At 43.1% G+C, this 22,067-nt stretch overlaps 1 protein-coding gene across 4 annotated transcripts in view; it reads right to left on the reverse strand.

The window, feature by feature from the left end:
- Positions 1–1,010: 1,010 nt before the first annotated feature.
- The window catches only part of LOC122560829 (cytoplasmic phosphatidylinositol transfer protein 1-like), a 204,701-nt gene continuing 183,644 nt past the window's right edge, over positions 1,011–22,067 (reverse strand). For 3 of the 4 annotated variants that reach the window (XM_043711974.1, XM_043711972.1, XM_043711973.1), the window contains one exon: positions 1,011–3,868. In XM_043711974.1, the coding sequence (XP_043567909.1) occupies positions 3,603–3,868 (266 nt within the window). In that variant the 3' untranslated portion in view covers positions 1,011–3,602. Of the gene's footprint in view, positions 3,869–21,106; positions 21,223–22,067 lie in introns of all 4 variants that reach the window. The other variant, XM_043711975.1, reaches the window with a different exon arrangement.

The raw sequence follows: 22,067 nt of genomic DNA on the forward strand, positions 1-22,067 counted from the left end.
TGTCATCTATAATTTTTGTGGGAAGAGTTGAATTAATGTCACAGTCATTGTTTTCACTCAGCTTGTTCCTAGGGACTGAAATTAATTTTGATCTCATAGAGATGCATGCTGAAAGGAAACACAGTTGGGTCACTTGGCCTTGCCAAGTGGGACCAGCTTCTGTTAGAATCTTCTTTTATTTCTTGCATTGATTCATTCAAAGGCAAGGCCAATATCCACTGCCCATCCCTCACTGATGTTGGTGACACCTCTTCTGGGGTACCGTGTCCAGTTCTGTTTGCACTATGATAAGAAGAATATTATTAAGCTGGAGAGGGTTCAGGATAGATTTACCAGGATGTTGCCAGGAATGGAGGGTTTGAGTTACAAAGAGAGGCTGGGACTTTTTTCACTAGAGTGTAGAAGGTTGAGGGGTGACCTTATAGAGGTTTGTAAAATAATATAGATAAGATATAGGGATATAGATAATGTGAATGGCAGGTGTCTTGTCTCTAGGGTTGAGGATTTCAAGACTAGGGGGCATATCTTTAAGGGAAGAGGAGAAAAATCTGAAAAAGATGTGGGGACTTTTTTTTTTAACACAGAGAGTGGTCCATATGTGAAATGAACTTCCAGAGATAGTGGTGGATGTGGCTACAGTTACAATGTTAAAAAGACATTTAGATAAGTACATGAATAGGAAAGGTTTGGAGGGATACGGCCCAAGTGCAGGCAGGTGGGACTAGTTTAGTTTGGGATTATGGTTGGCATGGACTGGTTGGGCCAAAGGGTCTGTTTCTGTGCCGTATGACTCTACAACTGTCTTTGAGTGCAATCATTCTGGTGCAGGTACACACACAGTGCTATTGAAGGTGGGAGTTCCAGGATTTTGACCCATCAAAGATGACGACAGACTGAGCCTTTACAATAACAAATTGCTTCAATAACAACCAAAAATTGTTTGCAACTTTTTTTTATACACTGAGTAGCACAGTGACTTCAAATACAATAAACAGCTCATTGCAAAATCATTGCTTCGCACATTTCTTTTATTAAAAGAGTAACTACACAATGGTCTTAATGAATATAAGCAAACCCTTATTCTTCAGTACACTTCATGAAGCTTAATTATAACTTAATCCCTAAAGTTCAGAACCAAGAACCATTAATATGTAGTAATATATTCATTTACCACCATGAACAACATTTATTATGTAGAAAGCTAAGACATTCCTTCACTTCCTGTGATGTCAATGCATTCAACTAAAATTATACATCTTCTGTACTATTTACAGCTACTGCAACAGACACTCATATGAAGGCCATTCAAAACTGCTTATATTTCTTTATATACACAATGTTAACTCAGCCTTGCATGATGATTTCAGTGGGTTAGGCAGTGTTTTTGCAGAAGATAGCAAGTGTAGACAGTGCCATTGATTGTACAGTCTGTTTCATAAAGAAATAGCACAGATGCATTTCAACATGAGTCACTCTGAATAAACAGCAGTTTCAACAGCACAGAAAGTAAGGTCAGATTTTTAAAGAAAATGTTGCCAGGGAGCTTCCTGCAAGTCTTAGTGTCCCAGGTAAATTAATAATTAGAGCTGCATTTGAACTTTTGCAGACTTCTCTATTAATTGGCCTTGGTACACCGAAATGTTCTTTGCTGTTGAGTTATGTAGGGAAAAAAAAAGATTATCTTCATCCCCTTGGATCTACCTAAGATGTCATGCCTTGTCTGAATAATTGTCTGACATCATGATTTGTTAGACCAATTACTTAGGATTGCCTCTGTTTGGTGAGAAAAGCTGGAGTTTCTTGCTTTTGTGAAGGAAGGTGCTGAACCAGCACTTGGTAACTTCCCACAGTTACTGTACAGGCTCTGCCGTTTGTGGGAATTCAAGTTAATTGTGTTTTTCAAAGAAATATCGCAAACTAACATTACAAACAAAAGCAATCATGTTACTTCTGACCCAAACAATAACCATTTAATTTTATTAAGGAGAATACTTTGACCACTTAAATGTGAAGTCTGGGTGAGCAATGTGGACTACCGCACTGCATTAACAGCAATATCGACCATGCAACCAGTTTATTGGTCCATCAACTCTAAGTGATGAAAAATCATAATCCAGATGCTGGGATGAAGCAGTTAACCTAGCTGCAGGTCTCTTCATGGTAAACAGATAGCCCAACAGTACTGTTTCAGGCAGGTCGAACAGAAATCCCCTTCATGATCCACTGTTGCTCTTGTCTGGTCACGTTTCCATTCTGTGTGTTGCAAGTGATGGTGACTCAGGAGCTGCCATATTTGGAATGTTATGCAAAGTGGAGTGACTACAAGTTCTTGAGAGATAGCACGACTGGCTTAGTTCACTTGCATGCTACAAAGCGTGGGCCACCACAGCTGTAAAATGCACACTGAATGAGAAATGAAGACAGGAGATTGGCCTCCAACAACCATAAACGTACTCCTTTCAGCTGACTCAAACCAATTGCATATTCCACCCCAATACCTATTGACATTACTTAAATCCCGGAGAGGTTGACCTGTGACTGGAGGTTGGGTGCGGTTGGTGAGAAACTTGGTTCCGGTTATCAGTTGGATTTTAAAGGCATTCATGATTCTAGATAGAAGGTGCAGAGTTTTACAGTTCTTGGAAAAAAACTGAATTCCAATTAGAAATCAATTGCAATGAGGTTTATTCCACTGCAGAAAGGGAAATATCCCGTTTGAATGACAGATTGGATGGTGCAATTGGAGGCAGCCACTAAAAAAAGATTCAAAATGTAAAGTGAGAAGTGGATGGCCAGGTGAGCGAGAACCAAGTCAACCAAGTGTCAAACATCACCAAAACCTTTCCCATGGGATGTCAGAGATGCTTGCCCAGATAAGGGAACATAACGTAACCCTCAAGAAGACTGAGGCTTTTATACAGCAAGGAGATGTTGTGCGTGGGAAGAGAAGTTTGTCATACACAGTAATGAAATGGCTTTACTGCAAATACCTTTGGAAAGTGAAGTAACAATAAAATCAGATGTTTAATAACCAACTCGGAATATCATGCTGTAGCTAACTTGTGATTTTGATTCATTGGGTGTGTGGCATGATGTATCATTCTTTTAGCAAGAGAAACTTAATTCTGCTTTCCTTAATGCTTACAGACAAGGAGTAAGTTTGCACCGTGAGTGAATCACTTTAGAGCAGCAAGATGTTGGTTCACTCCATCTTTCTCCTTTCTAACATTGATGGCTAGATTATAAACTGAAATGCATTTATGTGACAGCGTACACTATCAATCATGCTAACACTAAATCCTGAGTCTGCCTAAGAGTCCTAACAAGGAATGATAAAGAGAGTGTAGTAAAATACTGTTAAAGAACATAGCCTCATCTGAAATCCTTATCTCAAATTCAGAATGCAAATCTTAATGGCCAGTCAGTATTAATGCAGGCTTGCTGTTGTAAAGATCACTGCCCAACATCTTTACAGGCTAAAGCTTTAGAGAACCCATTAACAGATGGCTTTTTTTTAGTTTTCTCAGTTAAGTAGCGTTAGATGAATTCAAACAACTGGAAATTCGCAGGAACGGAACCTCCAGGCTGGCATGGAGGTGGCATTACTTATTGGATGAACGCTCTCTGAGCTCTGGCAGTGTCAGCATTTCGGGGGCAGACTTCTTCCGCGGTCTGTCCTTTGGCACAGTGAGGAAATCGGGCGGGTCTCCGCTGAGCGGTGTGGACGGCGCACTGGCAGGGGCACTGCGGGTAGCTGGAGGCTGGGCAGCTTCACTGACGGAGATAGTGGGGGCCATAATTCCGATCTTCTCGTTCGTCGCTTCCTGCGTTTGCTTCTCATATTGCCGAACCTCGTCCATTGTCATATCTGCCAAGAGAAATGGTGGTGGGGGCGGGTGGGATGGGGTTGGGGGGGAGGTGGAGGAATGAACAAATAACAGGTGAGCTGCATATTTTTTAAAAATCTTCTCACGTACAGCAGCCTTTGACCATCATCTTTGAAAACCCGTCAGATCAGATCAAGACAAATTCCACCTGTTCAGTCAAACCAAAATCCCACTCAGTATAGAGAACCTCATCTTTCGATATCATGTTAAACAGATCGATATCCAAATGAATTAGGCATCAGACATCTTTCAAAGATTTGTGTGTTTTATTGTCAATTTATAGTTTAGCACAAACACCAGTTTCCTTGTTTCCCTCCCAGATCCTTTTCCTCGAGGAGAAAGTGAGGACTGCAGATGCTGGAGATCAGAGCTTAAAAATGTGTTGCTGGAAAAACGCAGCAGGTCAGGCAGCATCCAAGGAGCAGGGGAATTGACGTTTCAGGCATGAGCCCTTCTTCAGGGCTCATGCCCGAAACGTCCATTCTCCTGCTCCTTGGATGCTGCCTGACCTAGATCCTTTCCCTACCCAGAAACAGATGCCTAACTGAGGGTAACCCCAGTTCTTTGTTAAGAAAATAAATTACAAATGGCAAAAAAATTACTCATTGGGGGCACCATAACATTAATCAAAACCACCATTGAAAGAGTGCAACAAGGTGGGGGTGGGGTAAATCAAAATCTCATGGGGGGGATATAGAGTACACCCAGTCCCCATGGTTCCCACCTATTCTTCAATAATATTAGTGAACATTATGTCCTCATTATCCAAGGAAATTTGGTATTACAGTTGGCATGGGCTGGTGGGACTCAAGGGTCTGTTTCCATGTTGTACGACTCTATGGAAAAGAACCCAGGTCTTTTTTTAAAAAGTTAATCTACCGCCAGTTTAAGAATTCTCCCAAGTAATCAAATGACAAACTCGGCCCATCAGGAGCAATGTGACAGAAGAAACAGCTCCTTGTTAAAAAAAAAATAACCTACCATACAAAATCAGCAATCATCCAGTTACAAATGCCAGGACATTGCAATGATGACAAAAAATAAGATCAAAACGGGCAGGGAAAACAATAGAGGGAATTGAATCAACATTGTGTTGGGGGAGGAGATAATGTACCCTAGCACATGCAGTCAGAACCAAAATTTTTTTAAAAAACCCAATTAACAAAGACCAAACTCGGAACCAAGTTTTTTTCTTTTCAGTTGACATGTTACAACACAAGTTTGAGACAGATGTTTTTAATTATTATCCTTTATTCTGGCTATTGAGGGAATAGGTTCACGAGGTTCACGAGGTCAATTCCTGGAACGGCGGGACTACCTTACGTTGAAAGATTGGAGCGACTGGGCTCGATACCCTTGAGCTTAGAAGGCTGAGAGGGGATCTGATTGAGACGTATAAGATTATTAAAGGATTGGACACTCTGGAGGCAGGAAGCATGTTTCCACTGATGGGTGAGTCCCGAACCAGAGGACACAGTTTAAAAATAAGGGGTAGGCCATTTAGAACAGAGTTGAGGAGAAACTTCTTCACCCAGAGAGTGGTGGGTGTATGGAATGCTCTGCTCCAGAAGGCAGTGGAGGCCAAGTCTCTGGATACTTTCAAGAAAGAGTTGGATAGAGCTCTTAAGGATAGTGGAATCAAGGGTTATGGCGATAAAGCAGGAACAGGATACTGATTGAGGATGATCAGCCATGAATGGTGGTGCTGGCTCGAAGGACAGAATGGCCTACTCCTGCACCTATTGTCTATTTATTCAAAAACTGGCAGTAGTAGAGACATTGGGGACATTTAAACAACTGCTGGACAAGCACATGGACGGCAGTAAATCGATGGGTGTGTAGGTTAGGTGGACCTTAGATTAAGATAAATGCTTGGCATAACATCGTGGGCCAAAGGGCCTGTACTGTGCTGTGTGTTCTAGTTCTTGATGCAGCTCAAGTCTGCATACCCTTTGAATAGCCCAGACCAAACATTTTGGGAAGTTTGAGGCAACTCAGTGATACAAGATGGTTCCAGTTAGTATATTGCCATGTTGTTTTGCAGCTTTCAACAGTTAGTACCCGACCTCAGCAATAGAGAACTTTCTAGAAACACAGAAGTGTTGAAGATCATTTGTTAAAAGATGTTGGAACTTCTTGTTCTGGGAGCTCTAATCAGCATGTTCTCCCCAACGCTGCTTGGGAGATTTGTTCGAAAGCCCTGTGAAAATCCAGACAAGTTTCTAATGTGCACTTTGACTGAAAGAGGCAGCATTTTAACTGGGGAGCGAGCATCTGTTGAAGTCTTTTCTCATCACGCGAGGGAACTTAACCAAAGCACAGAAATATCAATAATATGAATATTATCTGATATGATTTGTCATTTTATATGGGTCTATCAATGAATGGAGGAGAAAGTGAGGACTTCAGATGCTGGAGATCAGAGCTGAAAATGTGTTGCTGGAAAAGCGCAGCAGGTCAGGCAGCATCCAAGGAGCAGGAGAATCGATGTTTCGGGCATGAGCCCTTCTTCAGGATTCCTGAAGAAGGGCTCATGCCCGAAATGTCGATTCTCCTGCTCCTTGGATGCTGCCTGACCTGCTGCGCTTTTCCTGCAACACATTTTCAGCTCAGTATCAATGAATGGAAAAAGGCTGTCCAAATACTTTTCCCCAAAGCGATGGCTCTCTGAACTCAATAAATTGTGGTTTCAAGTCCCTGTTCAGAGGATCATATACATATTCAAAATTGACATTCTCAGTGCAGCACTAAGGAGATGCAATACTGCCAGAGCTGTTGCGTTTTGAGCAAGATTTTAAATTGAGGCTCTGTCTTCCTTTTTGGGTACTATTTGAATAGCGTGGGTTTCTCCCCAGTGTTCTGGTCTGTATTAATCTCTCAACCAACAGGAGTAAAACTGATACAAAAACAGAAATTGCTCAGCAGGTCTGGCAGCATTTGTGGAGAGAAATCAGAGTTAATGTTCCGGGTCCAGCAACTCTTCAAAACTGGTGATTTGATTGGCACCTCTGTAAGGAGCTTGCTGTGTACAACTTGACTATTGCATCTCCACCATTATAGCAGTGCTGGATTGGCTATAAAATGCTTTGAGGTTACCCTGTAATTGTGAAAGGCACTACATAAATGCAAGTTCTCCTTATTTAAAACAAGCTACATGACTGACAGTAGATAGTGGAACAGTGAATAACTGTGCAGACAAATGCAGGCACAGGAACACTGATAAATCAAAGTGAGGTCTCGCATCAGGTTATAACATTCTCCATCTGTGGAATAAAAAACTGAGACAGAAAACATTGCTCTGAGCCAGTGCATGGCACCATAATTCCTCAGTCTTAAAGCTTCACTGCATCCAGATGAATATATCTGGAACCTAATGAACAAAAGTGCTTGGAAAATAGGTTTTATGTATTTTAGATTAGCACCCTGCTCTTTCAGGAGAATACTGCATAGGCGGACATGAATATTTGTATAACTCACTCAGACATGAGTATATCACCTAAAGGAAGTTGAATCTATTTTTACTCAGCGGGGCAGATGTTTAATTCCTCTCTGTGTCTGTTTTTATAAATAAGTCCAGAATATTATAAAATGTCATAAAGTTAAAAATCACACAACACCAGGTTATAGTCCAACAGGTTTAGTTGGAAGCACACTAGCTTTCGGAGCGACGCTCCTTCATCACCACATCACCTGATGAAGGAGTGACGCTCTGAAAGCTATATTTCCAAGTAAACCTGTTGGACTATAACCTGGTCTTGTGTGATTTCTAACTTTGTATACCCCAGTCCAACACCGGCATCTCCAAATCATAAAATGTCATAACATTTTAAATAATAAACACACTCCTTCATGACTTAATTGGCTTTTTCTGCAGCTCATTATTACTGATGGACATCTGAACAACTTGAAACAACAGAATGAGATGACCTGTACTGTCTCAGCATATACCACCCTATATGGATATATCAGTACATTGGTGGGAACATCCTCCAAGCCACTCACCATCCTGACTTGGAAATGTATCGCCACTCCTTCACTGTCGCTGAATGAAAATTCTGAAATTCCTTCCTTGTGGGTCAACCCATAGCAGTGGTTCAACAAGCTAAAAATCATAGAACACCAGGTTATAGTCTTTCATCAGGAGCGGCTCTCCGAAAGCTAGTGCTTCCAAATAAACCTGTTGGACTATAACCTGGTGTTGTGCGATTTTTAACTTTCAAGATTAGAGTGGTGCTGGAAAAGCAGGTCAGGCAGCATCCAGGGAGAAGGAAAATCAACGTTTCGGGCAAAAACCCTTCATCAGGATTTTTAACTTTGTCCAACCCAGTCCATCACCGACTCCTCCAAATCATGGTTCAAGAAGGCAGCTCACCGCCAACTTCTCAAAGGCAACTAGGGACAGACAATAAATGCTGGCTCAGCCAGTGATGCCCATGTCCCATGAGTGCATTTCAAAAGAAATCTTTCTATCACTACCTTCGGAGATTGACGAGGTCAGTTAGCTGGATGGCTAGTTTGCAATGCAGAGTGATTCAATTCCCACACCAGCTGCAGTTATAACAAACACCTTTCCTTCGGAATGCCCCCCCTGTCCTGAGGTGTGATGACCTGCAGGCTAAATCTGTGCCTTCATCTCTCTTGAATGAAAGAGCAACCCAATTGCCTGATTTGATTGCGGCACCTTTTTCATGACTGCTGCATAGAATGCAACACATTCTGAATACTGGGAATTCCCTCAGGATTACCGCCACTCCAACACTAGAGCTTTGCCATTATTGCAGGGGAAACCCTGGTAAGTGGCTGCCAGGGAATTCCTAACAGGAGATCCAGAACAAAGACATTAATACTGAATAAACTGGACTAAAAAAGCACCCACTGGAACCAAACTAAATTTCAAAACCATCCAAATAAGATTCAGAGCTTCAGTCAAGAGGTTTATTTTGGTAACTGTTTTGAAACGTGCCAGTCATGTGGAACATTGCTTGTTCACGACTTTTGAATGTGCTCACCCTGATATTTTTTGGGCGCAAACCTATTGAATTCCAGTAGGGGGCTCCCAAAGCCTTGGGCTTCACACAAACAAAAATGATACAGCTCAGAAAAAGGCCATTCTGCTCAATGGAATGGATGGTGCAAATGATCCTAACCATGACTTCAATTCTTTTCCTTCTATCCAACCTCCTGTTAAATACATTCTGTGCTATTTGCCTCAATTGTCCCATGTGGCAGTGATTTCCACATTCTCACCAGCCTCAGAATAAAAATGTTTCTCTTAAATTTTTAATTGGATTTACTACCTTCCAATTCTAGCCCCTAGTTTTGGTCTCCTTCACAACAATGAGGATTTGGTTGAAGTAAGTATGACATAACACAGCATGTTATATACAGAAACTTTAAAGTAGTGGCAACTTCATGTGAGTAACAATCCAGTATTATAGAAACCCTGCAGTGTGGAAGCAGGCCATTCAGCCCATCAAGTCCACACCACCCCTCTGAAGAGCATTCCACCCCCATCATCCTGCATTTCCCATGGTTAATCTACCTAGCCTACGCATCGCTGGACTCTATGGGTAATTTAGCATGGCCAATCCACCTAACCTGCATATCTATGGACTGAGGGAGGAATCCATATGCAAACACGGGAGAATGTGTCCCAGACATAGACAGTCACCCAAGAGTGGAATTGAACCCTGTGAGGCAGTAGTACTAACCATTGAGCCACCATGGTACCGAATAAGCCAGACCATTTTCTGTGGACCATGGGTTAAAGTCCCACCCAGCACCTTGTGAAATTTAATAAATTAATCTGAGCTATTAAAGTTGATCTCAGTGATGGTGACCATCAATTGTTGTTTAAAAATCCATCTGGTTCACAGATGCCCTTCAGGGAAGGTAATCTGCCATCCTAACCTGGCATTCTCTGTATGGGACTCCAAACACACAGTAACTGTGGTTGATTCCGACTACTCTGTCCTCACCAAGCCAGGTTATTCAAAGGCAATTAGAGGCAGGCACCTAATACTGACCGTGCCAGTATCTCGCACATTCCATGAAATAATGAGTTTGCAGAAAATGTGGTTGAAAGAAGTTAAAATGAGAAGCATAAAAATTGTCAGCTCGAAATTTCCTTCAACTTGCATTGTGAGATGTGATTTCCATGACAAAAGATTCAGCTCGGTCCGATAAGTGTTTGCTGAATAGCTTGAAGAAGAAAAAAACTAGCAATTTAGTTTTAATAATATGACAAAAAGAGATGGGAGAATAGAAGATGAAATTGCCTGCAATGTTACATCTCAAAGGGATTGCAACAACAGAAAACTGCTTTTAATTCTATTGTTTCTCACTAAAAATGACTTGGTGTAGCGATAAACAGAAATACAAAGGGAATGTTCACCAGGTCTATTCAAAGACAACAATCCTTGAACATTTCAGCATCTTCTGAAACCTTTGCTGAAGTGACAATCAAAAACCATAATGGGGTTCTTCAGAGTCTGACTGACCTACTGACGCACTTGCTTCTTCTGTATTAGTGTCAAATGTAATCAAATTTCCTTTGGCGATTAGAATAACAGTCAACAAGAAATAAGGATGACACTTGAATAAAAAGTTTTCTTCAGCCATCTTTCAGCAACACTTGTGCGGCTCCAAATGCATTTCCTCTTTTCAGCACAAAACTGTAAAATTAGGCTGTCAACTTGTCTTGAGATGAAGAACACAAAAAAGATGTGCCCTCTTTGCGAGAAACATCACTTTTCACATTAACTGTCAGAACTGAAGGAGCAGATTAACCTCTGCAAGGATCCACAGTACAAAACCTCGAGCTGGTAAGCTTTCAGCTGTTAAACTGCAGCTGTGCTACACAAACTAAAATGGACTCAAGAAATAATAATTATGGTATGTAATGTTTATCAATCCTTTAAAGGGACGCATGTTGTTTTGCTGGCATCACGTAAATGTTGATTTATCTGAACTAATTGGGGAATAAAAGGAAACAGAAAAGAAAGACCATATGACTAATTCAGTTCTGTCATGACCAGCTACTACAAGTGTACCTGGATGCAATTATGTATGGCTAGTTCTGTTATAAACCTGATCGTGGAAAAGAAACATGCGTGGGATATACAGCAGCCAGCTGAGCCACCATCTCCAACCTTGCACTGACAACCAAGACTAATTTCAGCTCTTAAGAGATTATCTCTGTGATCTGTGGTAAGACAACACTGGAACATTGAGTCATAGAGTGATACAGCACGGAAGCAGACCCTTCGGTCCAACCAGTCCATGCTGACCATAATCCCAAACTAAACTAGTCCCATCTGCCTGTGTTTGGCCCATATCCCTCCAAACCTTTCCTATTCATGTACTATCCAAATGTCTTTTAAATGTTCTAGGCGAAAGTGGGTACTGCAGATACTGGAGATCAAAGTCTAGATTAGAGTGGTGTTGGAAAAGCACAGCAGGTCAGGCAGCATCTGAGGAGCAGGAAAATCGATGTTTCAGGCAAAAGCCCTTCATCAGGAATGGCTTTTGATGAAGGGCTTTTGTCTGAAACATCGATTTTCCTGCTCCTCAGATGCTGCCTGACCTGCTGTGCTTTTCCAGCACCATTCTAATCTAGACTTTCAAATGTTCTAACTGTACCTGCACCTGCCACTCCCTCTGGAAGTTCATTCCACACATAAACCACTCTCTGTGTAAATAAATTGCTCCTTGGGTCTTTTTTAAACCATCCTCCTCTCATCTTAAAAATATGCCTCTGTGTCTTGAAATGCCCCACCCTGGGGAAAGATTCCCTGCCATTCACCTTATCTATACCCCTCATGGTTTTATACATCTCTGTCAAGTCACCCGTCAACCTCCTGTACCCCAGTGAGAGAAGATCCAGCTGATGCAGCCTCTGCTTATAGCTCAAATCTGCCATTCCTGGTAAATCTCTTCTGAACCCTCTCCAGCTTCATAACATCCTTCCTGTAACTGGGCATATATTTCATTATAATATTCTTCCTGTAATTTCATTGCCACACTTTAAAGGCTAGGCTATACTCCAGGAAGACTGAGACCCTATGTGAAAGCTAGGAAGCATGAGAAAGGACCAGGGAAGTTTCAATTCTCCAGAACAGAAATAGTTAAGATTAAGACAGACTTTGTTAGGGGTGATAAGGTTTTAAATGGCGAGCGATAGAAAATGGGGAAGACAAAACATGGAGTGCAAATTGAAAGCTGATCTCAGAAAAGCAGAGAGTAATATTTAGAATTAGGTACTTGGAATAATGTTTGCACGCAATTAGATGCGAGGTTGGCAAGCTGTACCAGAACACTGAAAATGTTCTTACTTAACTTATGCAACTCTGAAAAGAAGGTGAAAGCAGAGGGCTTTTAAAACATTCCTTGAAGCCACTTTGGGGCAATCAAGGACTGCTACAGAAGTGGATTATGATGTTGTGAAGATGAGATGATCATTAGATAGATGAAGTGCAATAAGTAGGTTATTGTGTTGGCTTACAAGGATGTGAAATTACAGTAAAATAACCCTCAAACATATTTATGCCATATTATTGCTATATGCCATCATTAATCATTGAAAGGGTTTCCATGGGCTATCTCAAAAAAATTGGGAAGTCAGGTTCTCATTCATCTGATGAAGGGCTCTTGCCCGAAACGTCGATTCTCCTGCTCCTCGGATGCTGCCTGACCTGCTGTGCTTTTCCAGCACCACACTCTCAACTCTGCTCTCCAGCATCTGCAGTCCTCACTTTCTCCTCGTTAACTAAAGCTATGGAGGTATCTTCGGAATTTGCAGAGATCATTCTATTGAATCTGCTGGGTTTTGGCAGGTTCCTCTCTCTCGCTGTCGAGATTCAAAAACCTGCTGGTGTGAGTAAGAAGGCCTGGGGATCGTTTCTGAGAGGCATTGGATTCTGTTGGGATTAATGGGAAGATGGCAGGCACTGCAGCTGAATTCTTTAAAACGGTTCTGGGTAGATGATAGGAAAAGAAAGAATAGTCAGGTCTGTACAGATGAATATTTCAGAGATGACCCGATGACCTTTATTGTTACAGTGCATGGCTGTGGTTTCTAGCCACAAATGAGACATAAAACCAATGAGGAATCCTTTTAAGGTCAGTGCCTGTGAATATAATTCTCCAAGAATGAGACAATCCAGTGAAAGTTTGAGCGGGGGTGGATTGTCAAACCTCACAGAATGTGGGAGATCCCATTTACTTCTCTTTCAGCCATTTTCCAAGGCTATTGGCTTCATGCTCCATTGAAATCTGATCTCATTTCCTCTAACAGGAACTGCAACAGCTCGATCACTTCTCCAGCAGCATTGCCAGGAAACCAGCAAAGACTTGGAATCGCGGGATGAACCTGACTCACCCCAGCCCTGTGAGAGTAACACCACATTTACCAGTTTGCTCCAGTTACACATTCCAGCTCTTCCATGATGGTCTCCTCGGTTCACTGGAGTCTCCCACAAGCTGTCCCCCTTCAGACGGAGTTTCACTTGATGAGTCAGTCAGATGGTAGAGAGCACACAATGGTGATGATACTGGATTAGGAACCCAGTGTGTTCAAATCCAAATGGTTTAAGAATTTGAACTGGATTTGTCAAAGCAAACTCGGACAATTAAAACAGGAGCCAGTTAAAGTAATTGTGAAGCTGCCTTCAAGTCGGGCTACTTCACCGCTTTGTGAAGGAAATGTGCACACGTTTCTGTGCACACCAAAATGTGACTCTCGTCCTGCACCGTGGTGCCACCAGACAATGTGTCATGTCAGTGGTTCAGGAAGTCAGGACTGCGATTGAATGTTCTGCATGGAATGCAACTCCAAGAAGCCTCTCGAGAGTCAACACCCTGCTGGACTTGACTGACATATCATTCACCACCTTAAACAGTCACCTCCTCCATCACCAATGCACAATGGCAGTCATGTGTACTTAATACAAGATGCCCACAGCAGCAGCTGGCCAAGACTCCTTTAACACCATCTTCCAAATCCACAGCCTCTACCATCTTTCTCAAAACTGCTTTCTTGGGATGTGGGCATTCCTGGCAAGGCAGGTATTTCTTGCTCTTCCCCAAATGCCTTTGAGAGGATGGTGGTGATCCTCAGTAAAGCTTGGGGTGCAGATACGTCCACGGTGCTGTTAGTGTGGGGAGTTTTCGGATTTTCACCCAGGAACACTGATGGAACGATGAGATATTTCCAAGTGTGGATAGCGTGTGTCTTGGAGGAGATGGTGTTCCCATGCACCTTTGGGCTTCGGGGCCAGGCCCGGTGGTTGTGATGGAACCCAAACTGCACATCAACGAGCAGGTTGCTGCTGAACATGTCTGGCTTGATCTGTTGACAAGATAAAGATTAGCAGATGCATGGGATCACTTTCTCCGAGGCAATTCGGGACGGGCAATAAACATTACCTTGGAGGAAATTCTAGATCCCATCATGGATGAGTAAAGACTGAAGGCATAGCACTATCACCTACTCTCTGGAAATAGGACCATGTGAGTGACCGCGAACCAAATCTCGATTAAACTGAACAGAACACAGCTGTCAGTAGAATTCAATCTGTTTCTTACAAATCACTGCAGAAGAACTAAGTATGTAAACATCGCATGATAGTTTCTGTCACTGCCTCAAAAAGAGCTTAATCGTTGACAGATCACTCGCTGTGTGAGCATTTCATCAGATAATTACAGGCCCTGTCAAAACTACTTCCATCTCTGTTGCTTTTCCTTCTTTTGGAAATTGCTAAAAGAAGAGTCTGCTACACAATAATTCAATCTGAGGAAGCACCCTTCATTTCTCTACCTTCTCTTCTTAACGAGCAATGTATTACTGAGGTTTGGTTCCAGCTGAGCTCTGAGTTTTCCTTTATAGATCTTTCATCAAAGGCTGATCACTGAACACGTTGTGTTTGTCAACCATCCAGATTAGTGCCCTCAAGGCTGAGTCTGTTTGCAATTCTATTGATCAGTGGGGACATGGGGTGACCTGGACGTGAGAAATGATTTGACTAATTTTTACCCTCCCCCGATTCTTTACCTCTTTGGAATATATCAGCTCATGTTCATTCTGCCTCTACAAAATGTCAAACTGGAATGTTTCTGCCCCATTTATGAGAATTGGTGGTGTTACTGGAACAGGGATCCTGAACTCCAAGCTGCGGTGTTTTTTTGGGGACATGGCTTGAATCCCACCATGGCAAATGGCGAAATGTGGGGAAAATAAAGTCTCAAATAAAGAGCTGGCCAGTGTGACCACTGTTGATGGTCGTAAAAACCCATCTGGTTCCCAAATCGCCATCAGGGAAGGAAATCTGCCATCCTTACCTGGTCTGGCCTACATGGGACTCCACAACAATTGGGGATGGACAATAAATGATAGCTTAGCCTGTGGCCAACCCACATAGAAAACAGAACATTGTTAGGGGTGATAAGTTTTAAATGGCGAGCGATAGAAAATGGGGAAGACAAAACATGGAGTGCAAATTGAAAGCTGATCTCAGAAAAGCAGAGAGTAATATTTAGAATTAGGTACTTGGAATAATGTTTGCACGCAATTAGATGCGAGGTTGGCAAGCTGTACCAGAACACTGAAAATGTTCTTACTTAACTTATGCAACTCTGAAAAGAAGGTGAAAGCAGAGGGCTTTTAAAACATTCCTTGAAGCCACTTTGGGGCAATCAAGGACTGCTACAGAAGTGGATTATGATGTTGTGAAGATGAGATGATCATTAGATAGATGAAGTGCAATAAGTAGGTTATTGTGTTGGCTTACAAGGATGTGAAATTACAGTAAAATAACCCTCAAACATATTTATGCCATATTATTGCTATATGCCAATAATATGCAGTGCAGGCCCTTCGGCCCTTGACGTTATGCTCACCTGTGAAACAAATCTGAAGCTCATCGAACCTCCACTATTCCATTTTTGTCCATATGTCTATCCATTGACCATTTATAGGTCCTTAAAGTTAATGAGCCTACTACTGTTGCAGGCAGTGCATTCCACGCCCCTACTACTCTCTGAGTAAAGAAACTGTCCCTGACATCTGTCCTTTATCTATCACCCCTCAATTTAAAGCTATGTCCCCTCATGCTAGCCATCACCATCCGAAGAAATACAATCCTGTGATTGAATTAAGTAAGGCTTAACTATATAACGCTAATGCTGTGAAAAGGAATATTACTAATAAGAGGATTACAATAGTGTACAGGAAGCATGTTAAGCTCACTGCATCCTGCAGTGATGAAGGAGCAAACCAGGAGAAGGGGGCATGATGGCTCAGTGATTAGCACCTGGTACCTCACAGCGCCAGAGACCCAGGTTCGATTCCACCTTTGGGTGACTATCTGCACGGAGCTTGCACGTTCTCCCAGTGTCTGCGTGGGTTTCCTCCGGGTGCTATAGTTTCATCCCACAGTCCAAAAATATGCAGGTTAGGTGCATCGGCCTTGTTAAATTAACCATAGTGTCGAGGGTTGTGCAGGCTAGGTGGATTGGCCATGCGAAACGCAATGTAACAGGGATACAGTAGGGGGGGTGGGTCTGCATGGGTAACTCTTTGGAGGGTTAGAATGGGACGAATGGCCTGTTTCCATACCGTGGGGATTCTATGCCAGAAGGTAATGCCATTTTAAGGTGACTGACTTAAAAAAAAACAGAAGCAAGATGGGTTTATTTTCTCAACAGCATGAGTTGTGATCTGGAACGTGCCACCTGAAAGGGTGACAGAAACTGTTTCAATGGTAACTTGCGACAGGGAGTTGAACAAATACAGGCTGTTCTGTTTTAATGCGCGTTTCGTCAATGCAAATTCGCTGTAATGTGCTTAACGAACTGAGGACGCTGTTTCTACAGCCTGAACTTTTAAAACATGTGTTGGCTGTAATGGGATTACAGCACCAACGCTTTAAACACTGTTTCTAAAGTGTGATTTTTCTACAACAAGGGGTTGCACAAGAACGTAACCACTGCATTATAGAAGAACTGACAAAGAGAAAAACAAAATCACAGGACTGTGGAGAAAGCTCAGGGCATAATTTGTAAAGGGATTATAATTAGACAGTAATTTGAAGCAGCCAGTATAGGCAGATTGGACTGAATGGCCTCTTGCTGTATTTTATGAGTCTGAAACTCAGTATTTCCTTGTCTGGGTTAACAGTTCAGTTTTTGAAGCTGGTTAAAATTGTACGGAATATTTCAGTCACCCAAAGTCGTTATTAATTTGCTGTTTTTAACCTAACTGTGGTATTTGATACAAAATACAGAAGGTTACGGCCTCCATTTTGCGAACAATAACCCCTTTGTTATTGGGGTGATTTACTGTTTCCAAATTCAGTTATAACCAGAGACAGGGCAGTTTAGAGCAAGAAAGCCAGTGTGGATTTATCTAACTGCTTCAGTATGAATAGATCTCAATCTCAGAAATCTTAGGTAGCTCAATGGTTAGCACTGCTGCCTCACTGCGCCAGGGACTTGGATCGATTCCTGCTTCAGGGGACTATTCTGTGGAATTTGCACATTCCCCCTTTATCGGTGTGGGTTTCCTCCCACAATTCAAAGACCTGCAGATCAGGTGAATTGGCTCTGCTAAATTGCCCAGTGTTTAGGAATTTGTAGGTTAGGTGCATTGGTCAGGGGTAAAAGGTAGGGGAATGAGTCTGGATGGGTTACTCTTCAGAGGGTCGGTGGGGACTTGTTGAGCTAAAGGGCCTGTAGGGAATCGAATCTAAAATGTGCAGGTTAGGTGGATTGGTCATGGAAAATGCAGGATGATGGGGATGGGTCTGGGTGGAATGTGCTTCAGAGGGTTGGTATGGGCTGAACACACTACGAGGATTTTATAATACTGGATTGTTACTTTGGTTAGAACCTTTGGAGTTGGGAAGTGTGTGTGTGTGGGGCAGGGCAGGGACTTGGCCTGGCAGGGACTTGGCCTAGGCCTGCGCTGAAGCCTGTGGCCTGCTTGGGCCTACGAGTCAAAGCCAACTGGGGCAGTACAAAGAGATCTGGGTGTTCTTGTACACCAGTCAATGAAGGTAAACATGCAGGTACAGCAGGTAGTGAAGAAGGCTAATAGCATTCTGGCCTTCATAACAAGAGGGATTGAGTATAGAAGCAAAGAGGTGCTTCTGCAGATGTACAAGGCCCTGGTGAGACCACACCTGGAGTACTGTGTGCAGTCCGCTGCGGGGTGAGTGCCGAAACAGAGGACACAGCTTAAAAATACGGGGTAGACCATTTAGGACAGAGATGGGGAGAAACTTCTTCACCCAGAGAGTGGTGGCTGTGTGGAATGCTCTGCCCCAGAGGGCAGTGGAGGCCCAGTCTCTGGATTCATTTAAGAAAGAGTTGGATAGAACTCTCAAGGATAGTGGAATCAAGGGTTATGGAGATAAGGCAGGAACAGGATACTGATTAAGGATGATCAGCCATGATCATATTGAATGGTGGTGCAGGCTCGAAGGGCAGAATGGCCTACTCCTGCACCTATTGTCTATTGTCATAACAGAACAGGATGGCAAAAATGATGGTGTCAATATGGAGGCCGGGCATTGAGAGTCCGGGCCATGGAAGTTGCTGGGATACCAGGAGATGGGCCTTGATCCTTAACAATTTGGAACATGGGAGATTTTGACCTGGGAATGCGGAAACTGAGCACAATTATGTAGAAAAGGCATGTAATATATTTGACATAACCAATATTAGGCAGGGCACGGCCAAGTTACAAACATGATGATAGACATTCCGTTTGCTCTTGGATTTTGAGCACCACACCCAATACTGGAGGGTTTGAACCTAGTTTTTACCTTCTTACCTAGTTTTTACCTATTTTTACCTAGTTTTTACCTTTACCAATACTGGAGGGTCAAGTCAAGGCAAGAAACTCAAAAGCCAGGGGCAGCAAAGCATAGGCAAACCTTCCTGCTGCTCCTTCTACAGCCTGCATTCACACAGGACATTGAACCAGAAGGAGAGAGCATAGTACTGACCCCAGTGTCAGTAATGGTCCAGCTGGCAGCTTCATTGCCTTGGAATCATTCGAATTCAAGTTGTGCTCCTGCGTTTTAGCACAAACAGCAATGCCAATGCCTCGGTGCGGAACAAGCCTATGGTGCACTGATTGAGATACCATAATTGGAAAGAGATGTTAACCAAGGCCTGGTCTACTCTCTCAAGTGGATGTAAAAGATCTCATGGGATGATGGTGAAGAACAAGGGCTTCTCCTGGGTGTCCTAGCCAGTATTTAACCCTCGGAAAACAGGTCATCTGGTCATTATCATCTTGCTACTTCTGGGAGAGTCCTGTGCACACATTGGCTGTCATGTTTCCACACTGACTACATTTTAAAGTACCTCATTGGGTGTTGAAATAACTCCAGAGAGGCTGGTATCCTGTCTCAAAGTTACTCTTTATTTACACGTGGAAAGCCCTTGAAAGTGATCCACTCCCTCAGAGCCAGCTCTCAGAGTGAACAGTACCCCAAACATCCTGTTCTTATCTGTCAGCCAAGGCTCCCTGATTGGACCAGGTTCACAGCCCCAATCAGGGAGTTCATATTCTATGAGGCCCACCTGCGTGACCTCATTACAGTCATTGTGCCCCTTCCCCTCACCCCCCCGGGTCCGAGGACATGGGCTGGTTCATTGTTTTGTAGCTCTGCCGGGATGTTTTAGCACCGGGTCAGATTCCTCCAGCTCTGCCTCTCAAACGGGGGGCATGTAAGGCACGGTAGCTCATCTCTTGCACCTGGAGACTCTCAGAAGAAATTCACTCTCCTCTTCAGGCAGCAAAGGCGTCGATGCCATGACCCTCGTTGTGATCATCTCAGCCTCTGAGGTATCTTCAACACTTGTTCAGGACCATCACCACCTTCCTGGACTTTATACACCACTGGACTTGACCTCACGTTGACCAATCCTCTTACCTGAGCAGGGTTTATCCCCATGATTCCTACACCAAACTTTGTTCCCTGAAGTAAAATTCTGTGCAAGGACTAAGATATTTTCATAGTTGCAGAGAATTTCTGAGTTGCTGATTCAGAGGAGCCCAGATTGCAAGGAAGGATTGACTCCAACCTCAGACCTTGCAAAGTCTGGCTGTGGAACCTTGCTTATTCTCAGTCGTAGTGCATTCTGCAGGAAGGTTCCAGTATTGGATAACATTTGTTAAACATGAATGTGCTGGGAATTACACTAACATTCAATTTAAGATCATCAGTCAGGTAAACAATTGGGCTCATTGTGTTTGCAAGAAGCTACATGGATATTCTTACACATGAACCAGGCTCTGCAGGCAAAAGGTATATGTTTGGTTTCTTTCAGGAAAGGTCGCCATCGCTGGTGAGCTCAACACTTGTTGACCTTCCCTAACTGTCCTTGAACTGAATGGCTCACTATATGATGCGATGAGCAAGTTAAGGGTTCACATCTGAGGTCAGTTAGGAATTAACCACATTATTGTGGGCCTGGAGTCACATGTAGGCCAGACCACATAAAGATGACAGAATTCCCACCCCAAAGGATGTTAGCGTGCCAGATTACCTTTTCCTGAAAAACGATGATCGTTTTCAATTTTATGAACTGAATCAAAATTCCATCAGTTACCACAGTGGGATTTGAACCCGTGTCCCTGATCATTAATTGGCCTGGGCCTCCAGATTACCGATGCCATGGCATTGCCACTATGCCACCGCTTCCCCTTTCTAGGCACAAGGCCGTTTTGGAATAACGAAAGCATGGAGGACAATAGCTCCTTGGCACAGTTGCTATGACAATGTTTTAACCAATCAGAACTGACTTGCCAGCCAATCAGCACCCTTTTCTCGTGCAGCATAAATTGTTGCTCCCTTTGCAGTTTTGCATCTGTCCTGATGAAGGCAAGACAATAATCTTCAAGAGCTTTATCTCAGCAATATTTTTCGTTCCCAAATTGGAAGGTTACTGTTAGTTTCAGAAGTTCAGGAAGCCTCAGAACATTACTTCTCTGCCTTCAGCTGTCGTATAAATGTCTCAGAGGCTCAGATGCCTCAACGCGATAAAGTTGAACACTGCTGAGTTGAAACACAGACAACACTTACAGTTTGAACATACGTTGAAAGGGCAGGTTTTAAACATCATTTCGAAAAAAACTGCGCAAAATAAAATGTATATGTAAACACACATAAAAATGATAAAGGAAACAAAGAAATCATTAAAAAACATACATTTGTCCAACAGAAACTTTATGGGTCGGGGGTAGCAGGGGTCTGGGATCCAATTTTTTGGTTGGTTTCAACTTGCATCTGGCACTCGTATTTGCGGACTTCCTCCAAAGTCAAATCTGTGGAAAAGGTCAAACAAGGTGCTGACTGCAGTAATGTAACCCTTCCGTAGGTTCACTAGGGTGGGCTATCGAGAATGACAACAGTGAGTAGCAGCAAGGGTTAGGGTAGAGCCAGCAGGTGAGATTGGATCAGGGTGTTAGTATGTTTTATTGGAAAGAAGTCCAAAACCACCGCAGGAGAAAGAAAGAGAGCCAAGGGAGATGGGTGAGCGATTACACGGTGAGTATCTAGCGAAGGCCAATGTGCAGCATGAAGACTGTGACACGCGTGATGCAATGGCAGGTTAGTCAGTGGAGGCAAAAGCTGTGCATTTAGCAATCCGTAAGGAATAATTCGGCGCCGATACACTGACCGACAGTCACAGACTTACTGAGGACCCAGACTAATAGATACCTCTCGCGCAACCAGGTAGGATTGGCAGGCATGGTTGATCAGACCTGTCTCACATCTCACAATACTCATGGCAACATGACAAAACACCTGAGGCCATTCAGCCCAATGAGACCATGGCTGATCTGATAATCCTCAACTCCATTTTCCTGCTTTACTTCCTTAATAATTAGATATCAGTCTACTGCAGGAGAAGCGAGGACTGCAGATGTTGGAGATCAGGGTCGAGAGTGCGGTGCTGGAAAAGCACAGCAGGTCAGGCAGCATCCGAGGAGCAGGGGAATCGACATTTCAGGCATAAGTCCTTCATCAGGAATCTGACTCACTCTGAAATTACACCTTCCTCCTCCAACTCATGTTCCTTGCAATCTCACACATCAATAACTGGGTGAATACTGAGGAGAGGTGGAGATCCCAGGAATCTGGAGGATTGACGCTGATTATTGTCTGC

The sequence above is a fragment of the Chiloscyllium plagiosum genome, chromosome 21, assembly GCF_004010195.1.
Source record: "Chiloscyllium plagiosum isolate BGI_BamShark_2017 chromosome 21, ASM401019v2, whole genome shotgun sequence".
Lineage (NCBI taxonomy): Eukaryota > Metazoa > Chordata > Chondrichthyes > Orectolobiformes > Hemiscylliidae > Chiloscyllium > Chiloscyllium plagiosum.